Source organism: Oncorhynchus mykiss, chromosome 4 (genome assembly GCF_057628025.1).
Source record: "Oncorhynchus mykiss isolate SJ-2025 chromosome 4, ASM5762802v1, whole genome shotgun sequence".
NCBI lineage: Eukaryota > Metazoa > Chordata > Actinopteri > Salmoniformes > Salmonidae > Oncorhynchus > Oncorhynchus mykiss.
The window spans coordinates 83,760,721-83,783,310 of record NC_143025.1 but is presented as its reverse complement, the minus strand read 5'-3'; the positions used below and the strand labels follow the sequence as shown (position 1 = coordinate 83,783,310).

The 22,590-nt window shown below is 45.9% G+C and overlaps 1 protein-coding gene across 2 annotated transcripts in view; it reads left to right on the top strand.

Moving 5' to 3' along the window:
* Window positions 1-22,590, top strand: part of LOC110522545 (brain-enriched guanylate kinase-associated protein) — a 49,046-nt gene that overhangs the window by 8,646 nt on the left and 17,810 nt on the right. The window contains exon 2 of one of the 2 annotated variants that reach the window (XM_036976149.2): window positions 21,648-21,869. The exons of the other annotated variant lie outside the window; for it this stretch is intronic. Coding sequence (XP_036832044.2) covers window positions 21,799-21,869 — 71 coding nt within the window. The 5' untranslated portion in view covers window positions 21,648-21,798. The remainder of the gene's footprint in view (window positions 1-21,647; window positions 21,870-22,590) is intronic. 2 annotated transcript variants of the gene reach the window in all.

The following is a 22,590-nucleotide window of genomic DNA, read 5'->3' as shown; positions in this document are numbered from 1 at the left end:
TTCTTTCTCTCTCTCTCTGTGTCTCTCTCTCTCTCTCCCTGGCTCTCTCTCCCTATCTCTCTCTCTGTCTCCCTGTCTCTCTCTCCCTGTCTCTCTCACTCTCCCTGTCTCTCTCTCCCTGTCTCTCTCTCCCTGTCTCTCTCTGTCGCTCTCTTTCATTCTCTCTCTCTGTGTCTCTCTCTCCCTGTCTCTCTCTCTCCGTCTCTCTCTCCCTGTCTCTCTCTCCCTGTCTCTCTCTCTCCCTGTCTCTCTCTCTCCGTCTCTCACCCTGTCTCTCTCTCCCTGTCTCTCTCTGTCGCTCTCTTTCTTTCTCTCTCTCTCTGTGTCTCTCTCTCTCTCTCCCTGGCTCTCTCTCCCTATCTCTCTCTCTGTCTCCCTGTCTCTCTCTCCCTGTCTCTCTCACTCTCCCTGTCTCTCTCTCCCTGTCTCTCTCTCCCTGTCTCTCTCTGTCGCTCTCTTTCATTCTCTCTCTCTGTGTCTCTCTCTCCCTGTCTCTCTCTCTCCGTCTCTCTCTCCCTGTCTCTCTCTCCCTGTCTCTCTCTGTCGCTCTCTTTCTTTCTCTCTCTCTCTGTGTCTCTCTCTCTCTCTCCCTCCCTCTTTACTGCAGGGGGGCAGATCTGAGAAGCAGGCCCTTTCCTCTCTTTCCCTGCAGCCCCTGCTGTCTCTCTCTCTCTCTTCCCTCCTACCTCATTCCCTCATCACCCCTCCTCCTCTCGCTGCTCTCAATATCTTCATTTTCAGCCCCCCTCTCAAATGTCAGGGTGGCACATGAGTGGGAGGCAGCAGCAGTTCCATCTGAATCGAGTACAGTCTATGTTTTCTCCGATATGAGAGGATTGGGTCAGGGAGGGGATTTAGAGGAGAGAGGGAAGATCTCAATTGCATACTCCTCGCGTCCTCTGTCCTCGTCTCCTTTTCAAAACCCATTGGATGAGAAAGCCAGATGTCCCTCCCCTCTGACCTTCTCCTCCAATGAGTTTTGAGGAGGATAGGAGAGAGGAGAGGGAACGTGTATGCAATTGAGATTCTCCCAGGGTGAGGGTGTTTGACACCAGGAGAAATGTGTGTGTGTTTGTTTGTTGGGGAAGGCTGTCCGTTATGTCGCAGCTAGAAGACATTGTTAATTTATCTCCCAGGGAGGATTAGATTGAGTGGGTAGAGTCTTACTGAGATACACACACTGAGAAAGACGCACACACACAAACGCATGTGCACACACAAGCAAACAAGGAAAAGCACACACACACGGACACATACACATACACACACGCACACACACACACACAGACACACTGTGTGTGATGACTCAGAGGGGTGCAGCTGGAGTTGATAAGGTCCCAGTCGTGAGGATGAGCTGTCAGCACAAATGATCTCTCTATGACAGTGTGTGTGTATGTATCTGTGTGCGTGCGTTCGTTTGTGTGTGTCTGTTTGCATCTGGGTGCGTTCTTTTGTGTATGTGTTTGTGTGCATGTGTGTGTTTGCATCTGGGTGTGTTCGTGCGTGTGTGTGTGTGTGTGTGTTTGTGTCAGCCATAACATTTCATTTGTAAGGCACAGTCTTGCCCACCACCGCTGTGGCTCTGAGTCTCACTGTGTTCACTGCTTGACAGTCCATCTTATTCTAAGCCCGGAGGTGCTTTGATCAAGTCGCAGTCTGTCTCCTCTCATTACCTACAGTTTTTTTGCCTGATGACAGCTGCACCTGTGCTATGGACCCAATCGAGACAGGAGCTGAAATATTTACAGAAGTGGCCTCTGTCATAGTGATTTAATGCTAGAGAGTGAAGATGTGAAAATGTTTCCTCCTGTGTGTGCACTGCACGTCCACTTGAGAAATTCATTTGGTTTGATGATTCGGAAGTCAAATATCTGATCACTTTGGTTGGGTTTGAATCAGTAACGTAGGCAGAAATCCATTGATGGCAGGTCCAGCAAAAAATTAGGTGGGCCAAAATTTGGGCTCTCAAATCATCATTAGATGAAGATAAAAGCATAGCCTACACTATATCTTACTGTAATCTAATGTGATTTTGCATTACAGACCAAATAGTCTTGTAGGCCTAAGAAACATTTAACATGAGACTCACATAGACCTAAACATATTAAACCAGAGGCCTATAATGAATGGACTACAAGACTAGAACATAGTTCCCTGACAGAGCAGTAATAATCCAGGTCTGGTGCCCTGACAGAGCAGTAATAATCCAGGTCTGGTGCCCTGACAGAGCAGTAATAATCCAGGGGTGGTGCCCTGACAGAGCAGTAATAATCCAGGGCTGGTGCCCTGACAGAGCAGTAATAATCCAGGTCTGGTGCCCTGACAGAGCAGTAATAATCCAGGGCTGGTGCCCTGACAGAGCAGTAATAATCCAGGGCTGGTGCCCTGACAGAGCAGTAATAATCCAGGGCCGGTGCCCTGACAGAGAAGTAATAATACAGGGCTGGTGCCCTGACAGAGCAGTAATAATCCAGGGCCGGTGCCCTGACAGAGCAGTAATAATCCAGGGCTGGTGCCCTGACAGAGCCGTAATAATCCAGGGCTGGTGCCCTGACAGAGCAGTAATAATTCAGGTCTGGTGGCCTGACAGAGCCGTAATAATCCAGGGCTGGTGCCCTGACAGAGCAGTAATAATGCAGGGCTGGTGCCCTGACAGAGCAGTAATAATCCAGGGCTGGTGCCCTGACAGAGCAGTAATAATTCAGGTCTGGTGCCCTGACAGAGCCGTAATAATCCAGGGCTGGTGCCCTGACAGAGCAGTAATAATGCAGGGCTGGTGCCCTGACAGAGCAGTAATAATCCAGGGCCGGTGCCTTGACAGAGCAGTAATAATCCAGGGTCGGTGCCCTGACAGAGCAGTAATAATCCAGGGCCGGTGCCCTGACAGAGCAGTAATAATCCAGGGCCGGTGCCATGACAGAGCAGAAATAATCCAGGGCTGGTGCCCTGACAGAGCAGTAATAATCCAGGGCTGGTGCCCTGACAGAGCAGTAATAATCCAGGGCTGGTGCCCTGACAGAGCCGTAATAATCCAGGGCTGGTGCCCTGACAGAGCAGTAATAATCCAGGTCTGGTGCCCTGACAGAGCCGTAATAATCCAGGGCTTGTGCCCTGACAGAGCAGTAATAATGCAGGGCTGGTGCCCTGACAGAGCAGTAATAATCCAGGTCTGGTGCCCTGACAGAGCCGTAATAATCCAGGGCTAGTGCCCTGACAGAGCAGTAATAATGCAGGGCTGGTGCCCTGACAGAGCAGTAATAATCCAGGTCTGGTGCCCTGACAGAGCAGTAATAATCCAGGGCCGGTGCCCTGACAGAGCAGTAATAATCCAGGGCCGGTGCCCTGACAGAGCAGTAATAATCCAGGGCTGGTGCCCTGACAGAGCAGTAATAATCCAGGGCTGGTGCCCTGACAGAGCCGTAATAATCCAGAGCTGGTGCCCTGACAGAACAGTAATAATCCAGGGCCGGTGCCCTGACAGAGCAGTAATAATCCAGGGCTGGTGCCCTGACAGAGCAGTAATAATCCAGGGCCGGTGCCCTGACAGAGCAGTAATAATCCAGGTCTGGTGCCCTGAAAGAGCCGTAATAATCCAGGGCTGGTGCCCTGACAGAGCAGTAATAATGCAGGGCTGGTGCCCTGACAGAGCAGTAATAATCCAGGTCTGGTGCCCTGACAGAGCAGTAATAATCCAGGGCCGGTGCCCTGACAGAGCAGTAATAATCCAGGGCTGGTGCCCTGACAGAGCAGTAATGATCCAGGGCTGGTGCCCTGACAGAGCAGTAATAATCCAGGGCTGGTGCCCTGACAGAGCAGTAATAATCCAGGGCTAGTGCCCTGACAGAGCAGTAATAATCCAGGGCTGGTGCCCTGACAGAGCAGTAATAATCCAGGACTGGTGCCCTGACAGAGCCGTAATAATCCAGGGCTGGTGCCCTGACAGAACAGTAATAATGCATGGCTGGTGCCCTGACAGAGCAGTAATAATCCAGGTCTGGTGCCCTGACAGAGCCGTAATAATCCAGGGCTAGTGCCCTGACAGAGCAGTAATAATCCAGGGCTGGTGCCCTGACAGAGCAGTAATAATCCAGGGCTGGTGCCCTGACAGAGCAGTAATAATCCAGGGCTGGTGCCCTGACAGAGCAGTAATAATCCAGGGCCGGCGCCCTGACAGAGCAGTAATAATCCAGGGCTGGTGCCCTGACAGAGCAGTAATAATTCAGGTCTGGTGCCCTGACAGAGCCGTAATAATCCAGGGCTGGTGCCCTGACAGAGCAGTAATAATACAGAGCTGGTGCCCTGACTGAGCAGTAATAATCCAGGTCTGGTGCCCTGACAGAGCAGTAATAATCCAGGGCCGGTGCCCTGACAGAGCAGTAATAATCCAGGGCTAGTGCCCTGACAGAGCAGTAATAATACAGGGCTGGTGCCCTGACAGAGCAGTAATAATCCAGGTCTGGTGCCCTGACAGAGCAGTAATAATCATGGGCTGGTGCCCTGACAGAGCAGTAATAATCCAGGGCCGGTGCCCTGACAGAGCAGTAATAATCCAGGGTCGGTGCCCTGACAGAGCAGTAATAATCCAGGGCCGGTGCCGTGACAGAGCAGTAATAATCCAGGGCTGGTGCCCTGACAGAGCAGTAATAATCCAGGGCTAGTGCCCTGACAGAGCAGTAATAATCCAGGGCTTGTGCCCTGACAGAGCAGTAATAATCCAGGGCTAGTGCCCTGACAGAGCCGTAATAATCCAGGGCTGGTGCCCTGACAGAGCAGTAATAATACAGAGCTGGTGCCCTGACAGAGCAGTAATAATCCAGGTCTGGTGCCCTGACAGAGCAGTAATAATCCAGGGCCGGTGCCCTGACAGAGCAGTAATAATCCAGGGCTGGTGCCCTGACAGAGCAGTAATAATCCAGGGCTGGTGCCCTGACAGAGCAGTAATAATCCAGGTCTGGTGCCCTGACAGAGCAGTAATAATCCAGGGCTGGTGCCCTGACAGAGCAGTAATAATCCAGGGCTGGTGCCCTGACAGAGCCGTAATAATCCATGGCTGGTGCCCTGACAGAACAGTAATAATGCAGGGCTGGTGCCCTGACAGAGCAGTAATATTCCAGGGCTTGTGCCCTGACAGAGCAGTAATAATCCAGGGCTCGTGCCCTGACAGAGCAGTAATAATCCAGGGCTGGTGCCCTGACAGAGCAGTAATAATCCAGGGCCGGCGCCCTGACAGAGCAGTAATAATCCAGGGCTAGTGCCCTGACAGAGCAGTAATAATCCAGGGCTTGTGCCCTGACAGAGCAGTAATAATCCAGGGCTAGTGCCCTGACAGAGCCGTAATAATCCAGGGCTGGTGCCCTGACAGAGCAGTAATAATACAGAGCTGGTGCCCTGACAGAGCAGTAATAATCCAGGTCTGGTGCCCTGACAGAGCAGTAATAATCCAGGGCCGGTGCCCTGACAGAGCAGTAATAATCCAGGGCTGGTGCCCTGACAGAGCAGTAATAATCCAGGGCTGGTGCCCTGACAGAGCAGTAATAATCCAGGTCTGGTGCCCTGACAGAGCAGTAATAATCCAGGGCTGGTGCCCTGACAGAGCAGTAATAATCTAGGGCTGGTGCCCTGACAGAGCAGTAATAATCCAGGACTGGTGCCCTGACAGAGCCGTAATAATCCATGGCTGGTGCCCTGACAGAACAGTAATAATGCAGGGCTGGTGCCCTGACAGAGCAGTAATATTCCAGGGCTTGTGCCCTGACAGAGCAGTAATAATCCAGGGCTCGTGCCCTGACAGAGCAGTAATAATCCAGGGCTGGTGCCCTGACAGAGCAGTAATAATCCAGGGCCGGCGCCCTGACAGAGCAGTAATAATCCAGGGTCGGTGCCCTGACAGAGCAGTAATAATCCAGGGCTGGTAGCCTGACAGAGCCGTAATAATCCAGGGCTGGTGCCCTGACAGAGCAGTAATAATCCAGGGCCGGTGCCCTGACAGAGCAGTAATAATCCAGGTCTGGTGCCCTGACAGAGCAGTAATAATCCAGGGCTGGTGCCCTGACAGAGCAGTAATAATCCAGGGCCGGTGCCCTGACAGAGCAGTAATAATACAGGGCTGGTGCCCTGACAGAGCAGTAATAATCCAGGTCTGGTGCACTGACAGAGCAGTAATAATTCATGTCTGGTGCCCTGACAGAGCCGTAATAATCCAGGGCTGGTGCCCTGACAGAGCAGTAATAATGCTGGGCTGGTGCCCTGATAGAGCAGTAATAATCCAGGTCTGGTGCCCTGACAGAGCAGTAATAATCCAGGGCTAGTGCCCTGACAGAGCAGTAATAATCCAGGGCCGGTGCCCTGACAGAGCAGTAATAATCCAGGGCTGGTGCCCTGACAGAGCAGTAGCAATCCAGGGCCGGTGCCGTGACAGAGCAGTAATAATCCAGGGCTGGTGCCCTGACAGAGCAGTAATAATCCAGGGCTAGTGCCCTGACAGAGCAGTAATAATCCAGGACTTGTGCCCTGACAGAGCAGTAATAATCCAGGGCTAGTGCCCTGACAGAGCCGTAATAATCCAGGGCTGGTTCCCTGACAGAGCAGTAATAATACAGAGCTGGTGCCCTGACAGAGCAGTAATAATCCAGGTCTGGTGCCCTGACAGAGCAGTAATAATCCAGGGCCGGTGCCCTGACAGAGCAGTAATAATCCAGGGCTGGTGCCCTGACAGAGCAGTAATAATCCAGGGCTGGTGCCCTGACAGAGCAGTAATAATCCAGGTCTGGTGCCCTGACAGAGCAGTAATAATCCAGGGCTGGTGCCCTGACAGAGCAGTAATAATCCAGGGCTGGTGCCCTGACAGAGCAGTAATAATCCAGGACTGGTGCCCTGACAGAGCCGTAATAATCCATGGCTGGTGCCCTGACAGAACAGTAATAATGCAGGGCTGGTGCCCTGACAGAGCAGTAATATTCCAGGGCTTGTGCCCTGACAGAGCAGTAATAATCCAGGGCTCGTGCCCTGACAGAGCAGTAATAATCCAGGGCTTGTGCCCTGACAGAGCAGTAATAATCCAGGGCTGGCGCCCTGACAGAGCAGTAATAATCCAGGGTCGGTACCCTGACAGAGCAGTAATAATCCAGGGCCGGTGCCCTGACAGAGCAGTAATAATCCAGGTCTGGTGCCCTGACAGAGCAGTAATAATCCAGGGCTGGTGCCCTGACAGAGCAGTAATAATCCAGGGCCGGTGCCCTGACAGAGCAGTAATAATACAGGGCTGGTGCCCTGACAGAGCAGTAATAATCCAGGTCTGGTGCACTGACAGAGCAGTAATAATTCATGTCTGGTGCCCTGACAGAGCCGTAATAATCCAGGGCTGGTGCCCTGACAGAGCAGTAATAATGCTGGGCTGGTGCCCTGATAGAGCAGTAATAATCCAGGTCTGGTGCCCTGACAGAGCAGTAATAATCCAGGGCTAGTGCCCTGACAGAGCAGTAATAATCCAGGGCCGGTGCCCTGACAGAGCAGTAATAATCCAGGGCTGGTGCCCTGACAGAGCAGTAATAATCCAGGGCCGGTGCCGTGACAGAGCAGTAATAATCCAGGGCTGGTGCCCTGACAGAGCAGTAATAATCCAGGGCTAGTGCCCTGACAGAGCAGTAATAATCCAGGGCTTGTGCCCTGACAGAGCAGTAATAATCCAGGGCTAGTGCCCTGACAGAGCCGTAATAATCCAGGGCTGGTGCCCTGACAGAGCAGTAATAATACAGAGCTGGTGCCCTGACAGAGCAGTAATAATCCAGGTCTGGTGCCCTGACAGAGCAGTAATAATCCAGGGCCGGTGCCCTGACAGAGCAGTAATAATCCAGGGCTGGTGCCCTGACAGAGCAGTAATAATCCAGGGCTGGTGCCCTGACAGAGCAGTAATAATCCAGGTCTGGTGCCCTGACAGAGCAGTAATAATCCAGGGCTGGTGCCCTGACAGAGCAGTAATAATCCAGGGCTGGTGCCCTGACAGAGCAGTAATAATCCAGGACTGGTGCCCTGACAGAGCCGTAATAGTCCATGGCTGGTGCCCTGACAGAACAGTAATAATGCAGGGCTGGTGCCCTGACAGAGCAGTAATATTCCAGGGCTTGTGCCCTGACAGAGCAGTAATAATCCAGGGCTCGTGCCCTGACAGAGCAGTAATAATCCAGGGCTGGTGCCCTGACAAAGCAGTAATAATCCAGGGCCGGCGCCCTGACAGAGCAGTAATAATCCAGGGTCGGTGCCCTGACAGAGCAGTAATAATCCAGGGCTGGTGCCCTGACAGAGCCGTAATAATACAGGGCTGGTGCCCTGACAGAGCAGTAATAATCCAGGGCTTGTGCCCTGACAGAGCAGTAATATTCGAGGTCTGGTGCACTGACAGAGCAGTAATAATTCATGTCTGGTGCCCTGACAGAGCCGTAATAATCCAGGGCTGGTGCCCTGACAGAGCAGTAATAATACAGAGCTGGTGCCCTGACAGAGCAGTAATAATCCAGGTCTGGTGCCCTGACAGAGCAGTAATAATCCAGGGCCGGTGCCCTGACAGAGCAGTAATAATCCAGGGCAGGTGCCCTGACAGAGCAGTAATAATCCAGGGCCGGTGCCCTGACAGAGCAGTAATAATCCAGGGCTGGTGCCCTGACAGAGCAGTAATAATCCAGGGCTAGTGCCCTGACAGAGCAGTAATAATCCAGGTATGGTGCCCTGACAGAGCAGTAATAATCCAGGACTGGTGCCTTGACAGAGCAGTAATAATCCAGGGCTGGTGCCCTGACAGAGCAGTAATAATCCAGGTCTGGTGCCCTGACAGAGCAGTAATAATTCAGGTCTGGTGCCCTGACAGAGCCGTAATAATCCAGGGCTGGTGCCCTGACAGAGCAGTAATAATACAGAGCTGGTGCCCTGACAGAGCAGTTTTAATCCAGGTCTGGTGCCCTGACAGAGCAGTAATAATCCAGGGCCGGTGCCCTGACAGAGCAGTAATAATCCAGGGCTGGTGCTCTGACAGAGCAGTAATAATCCAGGGCTGGTGCCCTGACAGAGCAGTAATAATCCAGGTCTGGTGCCCTGACAGAGCAGGCAATAATCCAGGGCTGGTGCCTTGACAGAGCAGTAATAATACAGGGCTGGTGCCCTGACAGAGCAGTAATAATCCAGGGCCGGCGCCCTGACAGAGCAGTAATAATCCAGGGTCGGTGCCCTGACAGAGCAGTAATAATCCAGGGCTGGTGCCCTGACAGAGCCGTAATAATCCAGGGCTAGTGCCCTGACAGAGCAGTAATAATCCAGGGCCGGTGCCCTGACAGAGCAGTAATAATCCAGGGCTGGTGCCCTGACAGAGCAGTAATAATCCAGGGCTGGTGCCCTGACAGAGCAGTAATAATCCAGGTCTGGTGCCCTGACAGAGCAGTAATAATTCTGGGCTGGTGCCCTGACAGAGCAGTAATAATCCAGGGCCGGTGCCCTGACAGAGCAGTAATAATCCAGGGTCGGTGCCCTGACAGAGCAGTAATAATCCAGGTCTGGTGCCCTGACAGAGCAGTAATAATCCAGGGCCGGTGCCCTGACAGAGCAGTAATAATCCAGGGCTGGTGCCCTGACAGAGCAGTAATAATCCAGGGTCGGTGCCCTGACAGAGCAGTAATAATCCAGGGCCGGTGCCCTGACAGAGCAGTAATAATCCAGGTCTGGTGCCCTTACAGAGCAGTAATAATCCAGGGCTGGTGCCCTGACAGAGCCGTAATAATCCAGGGCTGGTGCCCTGACAGAGCAGTAATAATCCAGGGCCGGTGCCCTGACAGAGCAGTAATAATCCAGGGCTGGTGCCCTGACAGAGCAGTAATAATCCAGGGCCGGTGCCCTGACAGAGCCGTAATAATCCAGGGCTGGTGCCCTGACAGAGCAGTAATAATCCAGGGACGGTGCCCTGACAGAGCCGTAATAATCCAGGGCTGGTGCCCTGACAGAGCCGTAATAATGTAGGGCTGGTGCCCTGACAGAGCAGTAATAATCCAGGGCCGGTGCCAGAATGAATCAGTTGAACGGACATTTCTATACCTCGGCTCCGTTTTTCCCCCTGTGTGCCTGAACAAGAGTTTTATAATGGGTGTCAAAATAAAGACAATTCCTACCTATCTGCACGCCAGTACTTTTATATGCGCATTTCCTTGGAACAATCTAATTTCAATAATAACGGTTAATCGTTAAAAAAAATGAATTTAAATAGTAAAAATCTAAATGTTAAAATTCAACTAATGCAATAGCACCAGCCTTTGCTAAATGGACACATAGACAGCCTACACCGTGATTCATTGGCAGCTGTCAGTTTCTCCCTAGGAGAGGTGGGTGTGGAGTCAGGCGCAGGAGAGAGCGAATTGCAAGAAAGGGCGTTTTATTTAAGTCCAAAGAACAGGAACAGGACCACAACAGTAGCCACAAAACAACAGGAACATAGTCCCGAAAGGAAAACACCTGTTCAACAGAACAAACCAAAACGCAACCCAAACAAATGATAGCTAAACGAACAATCTCTCACAAAACCAAGAGGGTAGGGTGAGATTAAATACCCCACTAATAACCTAAACTATACACAGGTGAACAACAAGACAGACAAAACCAAATGAAAAAGAAAAGGGATCGGTGGCAGCTAGTAGACAGACGACAACGACCACCGAGCGCTGCCCGAACAGGGAGAGGAGCTACCTTCGGTGGAAGTCGTGACAGCGGCTAAATAAATTAGGCATTGCACTCAGAGATAGCCTACAGGCTAATGCAGCAGTAGGCCTATAACTTCCATCTTCAACTAAGTGAAATACATAAAGGCCTAAAGCAGACAAATTAAATCAGTTGAAAATATCCTGATGAAAATCCAGGTTCTTTCTATCGGATGAATCTCTTTACTCCACCTGTTTGTCTCCATTTTTATATGTCTTGAATTGAGCTATTGCTAGTGATGTGCAACATTGTATAAACTCAGCTGGTTGCCATGCTCCCTCAACGTTATCAGGACAGAGAAAGCACCGGTGGCAATTTTAGCATGTAAATCTTGGTGGGGCAAAAAAAAAAAGTGGGCTGTATGCCAGCAAAGCCACTACACAACATTATGCTAAACAATACATGAATTGGACTATAATGGTGACAAACGGTGCCCACAAACGGTTAGGGCCTACATACAGCTGTCCCAACAGCAGAGTCCACAAAGCAGTTCCAACACCTTACCACCACTACTACGACGGACGTAGTCAATATAACTATTTGTTCAGCACTTTTGAAATTCAGAACATGGGCCGTTCTTACAGTGTTCTCCCTGTACACCAAGTCAGAACCGTAGGATAGATAAAGGGGACATATAAGCAGACAATGAAAGCTCTTAAAATATTCATTGATTACATTTCTCTTAAACAGGTTATAGGCTACATGCACACCACCAAGTCAGAACAGTAGGTGAAATTAAGAGGTGAAAATAGACCAAATAATTAGGGTGAGGCACATGGGCTACTAACAGCTTACTACACAACATACACTTACTATTACTTTTACTTAGCTACAGTATACATATCTCCCTGGCATATTACATAATTTATACAGCAGCATACAAGACATTTTTGGACTCACCTTGTTGTGTTGTGCTCACTTGAACAGGAAGGTGGCGCGGTGGTCCTTCGTGGGCAAATTCTGTCGTTAAACTTTGTCATCAAAGTTTGCCATTCTCTAGATTTATGGTGCTTTCAAGACAACTGGGAACTCGGGAAAAAAATTAGAATCATTATGAAGTCAGTGATCTTCAGGTCATAGCTCTAGAAAGAGGTCATAGCTCAAGTTCCATATTTACAATTCCAAGTTGGATGAAAGTATTTTGCAGTCGTAGCAAATTTTTCCCAAGTTCCCAGTTGTCTTGAACTCCCCAAAGTCAGTGGTTTTTAGCACGGCACTAGTACCGCACAGCCACTCCACTGAATAGTAGGCTAATGATTACAATGCTTACAATAAGCCACTAATTCCTTCCAAACCACTCATTGTTGAATTTGTGATTTTCAACTTGTGTAATGTTTATGTCCAATGGCCGATGAGCACTGATACATTTTATCTATAATTTCTCTTAATTATTTCTCTTCATATGACAAGGATGAATAAGGATTTGCCAGTAGATTGTCGACTTGATTCATGATGAAGCCTGCTAGCTAAGATATTGAAAGTATGATGTTGACATGATCAGTCCAATCAAAGCTACTGTATGAATGACAGAACACTGAGACAATCACGGCGCAACGCTTCCTATTTTCTGCTGGCTTGCCCCACCACCACAGAAAGCCCTGAGCTTGGATGAAACACCTGCATTTTAGATCTGCCTTCCTCAAGAAAACAAAAAGAGACCATGTTTGTATGCGGCTTCATTAACTCATTGATATATATATTTTTTTACATTGTTTGCAAACTGATATGTGACACATATTAATGACAAAATAACATGAAAAATAGGCAAGCCCCTTTTTAATTTAAAATTGTATTCATCTTTTCTAAAAATGTTGCCACTGTATACCACACATGCTCATTGCTCACATGAAGCACACCAAACAAAAGACAATGAAACAATTTGCTAAACTCCTAAATTATGGTTATGAAATAAACCATAACATGTTTCTCAGAAGTGTAGCAGGTTGTGAACTCTGCAAACAATGTTTCCAGAAAGATAAAGGGAAATGACTGTAATACATGCGTTAACAGAAATGAATCTAACCAAATTACCGGGATTAGTGGTACATTTACTAGGCCTACTGGTTACATACGGTATGTCATGGGGAATTGATAAAAAAACAAAAACAAAGGACAAACAATTCACATAATGAAACACGAATGTGCAAAAATTGGTGGGAGACAGTGGAGCACATTCTGGAGAGCTGAATGCATGTATTTTGGAGAGAGATGCCCATATCGTCCCCACACATCCCTCCCCTTCTTATTGTCTCAACATTTTGAATTATACTCAGGACACATTATCTTCACATATTTTAGATGCTTTTCACTGACCCGTCCAACTCAATAATCAGCTAGGCCTATTGCCATACGTGCTGCCCAAATTGCTGGCTTCCCAAATACTAGGTATAGGCCTACATGTATGCACTTGTGATTTGAAACAATCCACAGCTATTTATTTTAAGAAGCTAATGATCCTCTATGGCTAAGTCAAGCTCTCTTGTAATATATTTTGAATTATTTTATTTAGACAGGAGTAATTATATAATTTTGGCAAAATATCAATTGACTTTAGGGGGAGCCAACATCCGCGCCAACTTTCCTTACCAATTCGCAAGTGACTGAAACGAGAGATCTGTCTATAATAACGAGATGCTCATGTCTCCGCTCAAACAATGCAAGTTGTTGTCCCAAAGGCGGGAATGCAGTCGACAAGCCTAGGTCTGCATATTATGCCCATACAAACACATTGGGCTTATTGAGGACAGGTTTAGGCGAGAGAGAACCCTCTCGCTTCGCCTCTTCCTCTTTGCCGAAACTAGCGAGCCGCTCTCTCTTACTGTAGCCCATGAATCTGATGCTGTCTGTCCAGAAAAAGTATGACATGCCATACACCTTTTGTCCAGACAGCATCAGATACATGGTCAACACATACGGAGACAGAGAGGCGCTGTTTATCTCACTTGGATTCTTTATCTGAGATTTATGCGTCTTTCAGTCAGTGCGTGTCTCGGTCAAATAAATTGTCATTATTTCAATATTTTATTTGGACGGGCAAGGAGGTACGGTAGGGCAGCCCATAACACCTGCCCGGTAATAATCTCAATAGGCAGACATAGCCTATATAGACTAGAACAGCCTTTTCTTTGTAATGGAAATGAATTCTATCATAGTCCATGTGGGTTTTAATGACATTATTAAGGGCAGTTCTGAAAAGTTGAAACTGGATTTTAAAGAGTTGATTGACTCTCTCCTAAACACTAACAAAAGACACATCTTATCTGGCCTTCTGCCATCTCTGAATCGTGGCATTGAACTCTTTAGCAGGATTCTCTCTTCACAACTGGCCACGTGATTATTGCAGTTCATTGGGTGTAACTTTAGTTGACAATGTCTATACCTTTTGGAAACAGAACATGTTTTATAAGGAGGATGGGATCCACCCAAATCATTTGGGTTCCTGGATCCTTTCACAGCATTATAAGGTTGTGTTGCGACAATGACTTATCAATGACCCAAGTTCAGCTCAATTAATCCCTACCATTGTGCCGCTGAGTCATCATTATGCTTTACCAATTGTACATTACACCAGGGGCATCAGTACACAATGTAAGTAACCTAATGTATGTCCCTTTAACTGGCCTGAATGCCTCTGCTGATCCTACAGCTATTGTATGCAGTAATCATGTGTCTATGAACCAGAGTTATACTGTTAGCACTAAACCGGTGTTCCCTAGGAGGAAGTCCACTGTTGGCAGCTCACCCTGCACTAACATAAAGAACATTAGCACATCTACTGCTGCTAAGCTTCCCAGTAAAGCAATGAAAGCAAGTAAGCATTCCAGAAGAAAAGTGCTCAAAATAGCCCACGTTAATATATGTAGCTTAAGAAACAAGGTTCATGAAATCAATAATTTGCTAGTAACAGATGACATTCTGACTATCTCTGAAACTCACTTAGAAACTACCTTTGATGATACAGCGGTAGCAATACAAGGTTACAACATTTATAGAATATATTCAGAACCACATTCCTGTAAAGATTAGAGAGGATCACATGTCAAATACTGTTGAAGTAATATGGCTACAGGTTCATCTGCCTCACCTAAAGCCCATTCTGGTAGGAAGCTGCTACAGACCACCAAGTCAGTATCTGGATAACATGTGTGAAATGCTTGATAATGTATGCGATACCAACAGAGGTATATTTTCTGAGTGATTTAAATATTGACTGCCTTTCATCAAGCTGCCCACTCAAGAAATATATTCAAACTGTAACCAGTGCCTGCAACCTGCTTCTGGTTATCAGTGAACCTACCAGGGTATTTACAAACAGCAAAGGAATGAAATCATCAACATGTATCAATCACATCTTTACTAATGCTGCAGAAATGTGCTTGAAAGCAGTATCAAAATCCATTGGATGTAGTGATCACAATATAGTAGCCATATATAGGAAAACCAAAGTTCCAACGGCTGGGCCTAATATAGTGTATAAAAGGTCATACAAGAAGTTTTGTAGTGATTCCTACTGTATGTTGTTGATGTAAATAATATGTGTTGGTCCGTGGTGTGTAATGAGGAGCAAACAGACACTGTACTTGACACATGAAATTCCTTATTCCAGTTACTAATAAGCATGCACCCATTAAGAAAATGACTGTAAAAACTGTCAAATCCCTGTTGATTGATGAGGAATTGAAAAATTGTATGGTTGAGAGGGATGAGGCAAAAGGAATGGCAAATAAGTCTGGCTGCACAACCGATTGGAAAACCTATTGCAAATTGAGAGATGATGTGACTAAACTGAACAAAAAGAAGAAGAACTACACTATGAAATCAAGATAAATTAAATAAAGAATGGTAGTAAAAAGCTTTGGAGCACCTTAAATTAAATTCTGTGAAAAAAGGCAAACTCAGCTCCATCATTCATTGAAACAGATGGCTCATTCATCATAAAACCAACTGATATTGCCAACTACTTTAATGATTTTTTCATTGGCAAGATTAGCAAACTTAGGCATGACATGCCAGCAACAAATGCTGACACTACACATCCAAGTATAACTGATCAAGCATTGCAATTTTAAATTCCGTAAAGTTAGCGTGGAAGAGGTGAAAAAATAATGGTTGTCCATCAACAATGACAAGCCACCGGGTCTGACAACTTGAAAATTACTGAGGATAATAGCGGACGATATTGCCACTCTTACTTGCCACATCTTCTATGTAAACCTACTAGAAAGTGTGTGCCCTCAGGCTTAAAATTCATTCCGCTACCTAAGAATATTAAAGCCCCCTTTACTGGCTCAAATAGCCGACCAATCAGCCTGTTACCAACCCTTAGTAAACTTTTGGAAAAATGGTGTTTGACCAGATACAATGCTATTTTACAGTAAACAAATTGACAACAAGCTTTCACCATGCTTATAGGGAAGGAGAGTCAACAAGCACAGCACTTACACAAATGGCTGATGATTAGCTGAGAGAAATTGATGATACAAATATTGTGGGGGCTGTTTTGTTAGACTTCAGTGCGGCCTTTGACATTATTGATCATAGTCTGCTGCTGGAAAAACGTATGTGTTATGGCTTTACACCCCCTGCTATATTGTGGACCTGTCTAACAGAACACAGAGGGTGTTCTTTAATGGAAGACTCTCCAACATAATCCAGGTAGAATTAGGAATTACCCAAGGCAGCTGTCCAGGCCCACTTTATTTCTATCTCTACTAATGAATTGCCACTGGCTTCGAGGAAAGCCAGAGTGTCTATGTATATGGTTGACTCAACACTATACATTTCAGCTACTACAGTACAGTGACTGAAATGACTGCAACGCTTAACAAAGAGTTGCAGTTAGTTTCAGAGTGGGTGGTATGGAATAAGTTAGTCCTAAATATTTCTAAAACTAAAAGCATTGTATTTGGGACAAATCATTCACTAAAGCCTAAACCTCAACTAAAACTTGTAAATAATAATGTGGAAATTGAGCAAGTTGAGGTGACTAAACTGCTTGGAGTAACCCTGGATTGTAAACTGTCATGGTCAAAAATATTGATACAACAGTAGCTAAGATGGAGAGCAGTATGTCCATGATAAGGCACTGCTCTACCTTCTTAACAACACTATCAACAAGGCAGGTCCTACAGGCCCTAGTTTTGTTGCACCTGGACTACTATTCAGTCATGTGGTCAGGTGCCACAAAAAAAGGATGTGCCACAAAAAATAAAATTGCAGTTAATTCAGAACAGGGCAGCCTGGCTGCATGGCTGGCCCTTGGTTGGACACAGCGAGCTAATATTAATAATATGCATGTCAATCTCTCCTGGCTCAAAGTGGAGGAGAGATTGACTTCCTCACCACTTGTATTTATGAGAGGTATTAACATGTTGAAGCTGTCTGTTTGAACTACTGGCGCACAGCTCGGACATCCATGCATACCCCACAAGACATGCCCCAAGAAGTCTCTTCACAGTCCCCAAGTCCAGAACAGACTATGGAAGGCTCACAGTACAAAATAGAGCCATGAGTCCATGCAACTCTATTCCACTTCAAGTAACTGATGCAAGCAGTAAAATTATATTTAAAAACAGATAAAAAAAAAACAAATTATAGAACAGATGGGGACTGTGAAGCAACACAAACATAGGCACAGACACATGCATACACACAAACACGATAGCATATGCACTATACACACATGTACACATAGATTTTGTACACTATATATTGTATGTGGTAGTGGTGGAGTAGGGGCCTGAGTGTGAATGTATTGTAATGTTTTTAAAATTGTATAAACTGCCTTAATTTTTCTGGACCCCAGGAAGGGGCAGCAGCTAATCGGGATACATAATAAATACAAATCCAAATGAATGAGTCACAATGCAGGAGATCAAGTGCACCTACAATGTATTCTGTGATATCAATTCATTGAGTAACTTATAGGGACAGTGCATGGGCTATTTACATTGACTGGAAATAAATATTGTTTCATGCATTTGCCTATTTTCATATATAATAAGAGAGGCGTGAATTTCTCCATGTAGGCCTACCCTTTGTTATAAATAACATAGAGTTCCCTTATATTTCAAAACTCGAGTCTCAAGCTAGGCTGTAATGATGAAGCTGGTAATATGTCAGTTGTTATAGTCTATTACTTGCAAGGCACATTGGAGCATAAATTGAAAAATAAATATATCTATATTTTTTTCACTGGACTGATGTTCATGTCTCAGCTGAAGGATGGAGGCGAAGTGGAGGAGGGAGGGTTCGAAGTGGAGGGGGTCGAAGTGGAGGGGGTCGAAGTGGAGGAGGGAGGGGGTCGAAGTGGAGGGGGTCGAAGTTGAGGGGGTCAAAGTGGAGGGGGTCGAAGTGGAGGAGGGAGGGGGTCGAAGTGGAGGGGGTCGAAGTGGAGGAGGGAGGGGGTCGAAGTGGAGGGGATCGAAGTGGAGAGGGTCGAAGTGGAGGAGGGAGGGGGTCGAAGTGGAGGGGGTCGAAATGGAGAAGCATGTTTCATGATTTGTAAAAGTGTTGAATAAAAACAGTGTTGTAGTCTCTGAATGTCCTGAAACAGTTTTTAAGGCCCTCCATTAGAATAATGCAATCAGTGATTGATATAAAGGGTCACTGGAGGCCCTTCAAGGCGAAATCACTGATATCAAATAACTTGGCAAATGCTCCAACATCCTCTTCAATACACAGTCTCTTTGTTCAGACATTTTACTTGTTTTTTCTAACCCAGTTGGCTAGTGACTCTTAGCTAGCTAGCTAACTGTGAATAGCCTACACGGTGTAGCCTAGTCTACACAGCAATAGCTACTGTTTACTGCACATGGTATAAGTGCAAAGTGACTTGCATTAACCCGCCCATTACTTTAAAATTGAGAAGCCAGCATAGGTCAAATTCATTACATCGGCCTAAATGAAATATATTTTATGTACAGCACTAGATTTGATGTAAGATGTCCTTGAGTGTCTTCAAAGGCATCTGCCAAATAAAATGTATAATTATTATTGTCAAAATACACTCAGTGGTCAGTTTATTAGGTACACCACATCGTTTACGAAAGTGGTTTGCTCCGAAAGACAGTAAGTCACATCACGTGGCCATGGCTTGCTATATAAAGCCAACAGACAGGCATGGAGGCATTCAGCTACTGTTTGATTGAACGTTATAATTGGAAAAACGATTGACTTAAGCAACTTTGAGCGTGGTATGATCATCAGCGCCAGTCACGCCAGTTCCAGTATTTCGGAAATGGCCGGCTTCCTGGGCTTTTCACGTACGACAGTGTCTAGTGTTTACCGAGAATGGTGCGATGAACAAAAAACATCCAGTCAGCGGTAGTCCTGTGGGAGAAAACAGCTCATTGATAAGAGGTCTAAGGAGAATGGCAAGAATTGAGCAAGCTAACAGGCAGGCCACAAACAGGCAAATAACGCTGCAGTACAACAGTACAACATTGGTTCTTGTCACGGATGGGCTATTGCAGCAGACAACCACACCAGGTTCCACTCCTGTCAGCTAAAAACAAGAAGAAGCAGCTCCAGTGGGCATGAGATCACCAACACTGGACAATTGAGGAGTCGGACAAATCCCGGTTCCTGCTGCGTAAGGATTTGGCATAAGCAGCATGGCCCCATCATGCCTGCTGTCAATGGTACAGGTTGGTGGTGTAATGGTGTGGGGAATGTTTTCCTGTCACATGTTAGGTCCCTTGATACTCATTGAGAAACGTTTCCATGCCCTGAAAAATTCAGTCTGTTCTGGGGGCAAAGGGAGGTCCGACCTGGTACTAGATAGGTGGACCTAAGAAACTGGCCACTGAGTGTATATCCTTTTTGTTTACCCACCCCTCCCTACTGGTTGCTTTGAATTGTGACAGTGTATGCATGTTTAGGCCAGTGCTTGACTTGACTTGGATTGAACTACAGTTGAAGTCGGATGTTTACATACACTTAGGCTGGAATCATTAAAACTCCTTTTTCAACCACTCCACAAATTTCTTTTTAACAAACTATAGTTTTTGCAAGTCGGTTAGGACATCTACTTTGTACATGACACAAGTCATTTTCCAAACAATTGTTTACGGACAGATTATTTCACTTATAATTCAATGTATCACAATTCCACTGGGTCAGAAGTTACATACACTAAGTTGACTGTGCCTTTAAACAGCTTGGAAAATTCCAGAAAATGATGTCATGGCTTTAGAAGCTTCTGATAGGCTAATTGACATCAGTTGAGTGAATTGGAGGTGTACTTGTGGATGTATTTCAAGGCCTACCTTCACACCTCTTTGCTTGACATCATGGAAAAATCTAAAGAAATCAGCCAAGACCATAGAGAAAAGTCTGGTTCATCATTGGGAGCAATTTCCAAACCCCTGAAGGTACCACATTCATCAATACAAACAATAGTATGCAGTATAAACACCATGGGACTCTGCAGCCGTCATACCGCTCAAGAAGGAGACGCATTCTGTCTCCTAGAGATGAACATACTTTGGTGGAAAAAGTACAGAACAACAGCAAATGACCTTGTGAAGATGCTGGAGGAAACAGGTACAAAAGTATCTTTATCCACAGTAAAACAAGTCCTATATTGACATAACCTGAAAGGCCGCTCAGCAAAGAAGAAGCAACTGCTCCAAAACCGCCATAAAATAACTAGACTACGGTTTGCAACTGCACATGGGGATAAAGATCGTACTTTTTGGAGAAATGTCCTCTGGTCCGATGAAACAAAAATAGAACTGTTTGGCCATTATGATCATTGTTATGTGTCGAGGAAAAAGTGGGAGGCTTGCAAGCCGAAGAACACCATCCCAACCGTGAAGCACGGGGATGGCAGCATCATGTTGTGGGGGTGCTTTGCTGCAGGAGGGACTGGTGCACAAAATTGATGGCATCATGAGGGAGGAAAATTATGTGGATATATTGAAGCAACATCTCAAGACATAAGTTAAAGATTGGTCGCAAATGGGTCTTCCAAATGGACAATGACCCCAAGCATACTTCCAAAGATGTGGCAAAATGGCTTAAGGACAACAAAGTCAAGGTATTGGAGTGGCCATCACAAAGCCCTGACCTCAATCCTATAGAAAATGTGTGTGCGGAACTGAAAAAGCGTGTGCTAGCAAGTAGGCCTACAAACCTGACTCAGTTACACCAGCTCTGTCAAAAGGAATGGGCCAAAATTCACCTAACTTATTGTGGGAAGCTTGTGGAAGCTCACCCGAAATGTTTTACCCAAGTTAAACAATTTAAAGGAAATGCTACCAAATACTAATTGAGTGTATGTAAACTTCTGATGTGATGAATGTGATGAAAGAAATAAAAGCTGAAATAAATAATTATCTTTTCTATTATTCTGACATTTCACATTCTTAAAATAAAGGGGTGATCCTAACTGACCTAAGACAGGGAATTTTTACTCTGATTAAATGTCAGGAATTGTGAAAAACTGAGTTTAAATGTATTTGGCTAAGGTGTATGTAAACATCCGACTTCAACTGTAGGTGCCGATACTCATTTCGGTGCCGAGACTGTTTAATTTTAGGTGCAGGAATTCCACAATACTTTTGAGCTAATATTCTATAGGAGGTTCAGGAACTCAAGCAGAAGAAAATTGTAGGTGCCATTACTCAGTTCCGGTGAGCTCCTGGCCAAGTCAAGTACTGTAGTGTGTTAAGGTAAAAATACAAATAATCTCCTGTTTGAAACACTGACAAGGAGAGAATAAAAAAAATATATATATCCTGTATATCCTATATATATATATATATTAGTGTATTCTTTTGTTGCTCAATCTGTTTACCTGGGCCTGGCTCCCCAGTGGGTGGGCCTGAGCCCACCCAAACTCACACGTGCCTATGCCCCTGGTTTGAATGTTTTTTAATGGCTGCCGAACTGTCTCTTTGCTCTGTTGACAGGACCAACACAGGTAGACAACTCCCTCAGACAACTCACTCAACAGGTCAAACTTAACCAACCTGACCTATGACCTCTGCCCAGAAAAATAGATGCACTCCCACTAACCATTTGTAACACAAAAACACATGAGAGGGAGCGAACACAGCAGACATGAAAAAGATATATATCGGCAAAACGGCCCTAAAAGTCTCCCGAAATGGCAGTAAACATCAGAAAAAGAGGTAAGAGAGAACAATTCAGAAGCTATTCATCCCTCCATCTCTCCATCTGCCCACTGAGTTCATTTCATCCTCCCCATCTTTGTCAAGTGGTCGTGAACAACTCGAACGTCCGTCCTCCTAACAGAATCATTATCCTGCCTCATTGTTTTCTCACCGCCGACCGCCATCTAAATGAAAATACTCATTACCGTGTGACTCAGCTGCCGTTTCCAAAGGTCACTAATGTGTGATTCCCATTGGGAGATTGACTTCATAAACTCATTCTATTGTCATGTAACAAACACCTGTGGTGAGCCATGCATCGTGTTGTTAGTACCTGGCAAGGGGGTTGTTATACAGTAGCATGAAAAGCATTCAAACAGTGCCCCCCCAAAAACATTTTACTAACCATTGGTTACAGAATGGGATGATATTCAAATATTAGGATATTGTTATTCCATTTAGTCATAAACGTGTTAGCTGTGAAACTTAGAGCAAGTAGGAAGGTAAACTGGAGATGAGTAATACTAAACCCAGGAGGGAATAACAGTATTATCACTCCACTTACTGTACCTTCTTTCATTTATTTTTTTTATCTCAGAAGCAATAGCTTAGTTTTCAGTCATATCTTAAGAGCACGTTCTGCTTGCCTTAATGGGAATCTGAAACCTTGTTGCATGTGTATCATGGGCTGTGGTGGTTGTGTTTTGTCTGTGTTCTGTAGGAGTGTGTGTGTTTGGAA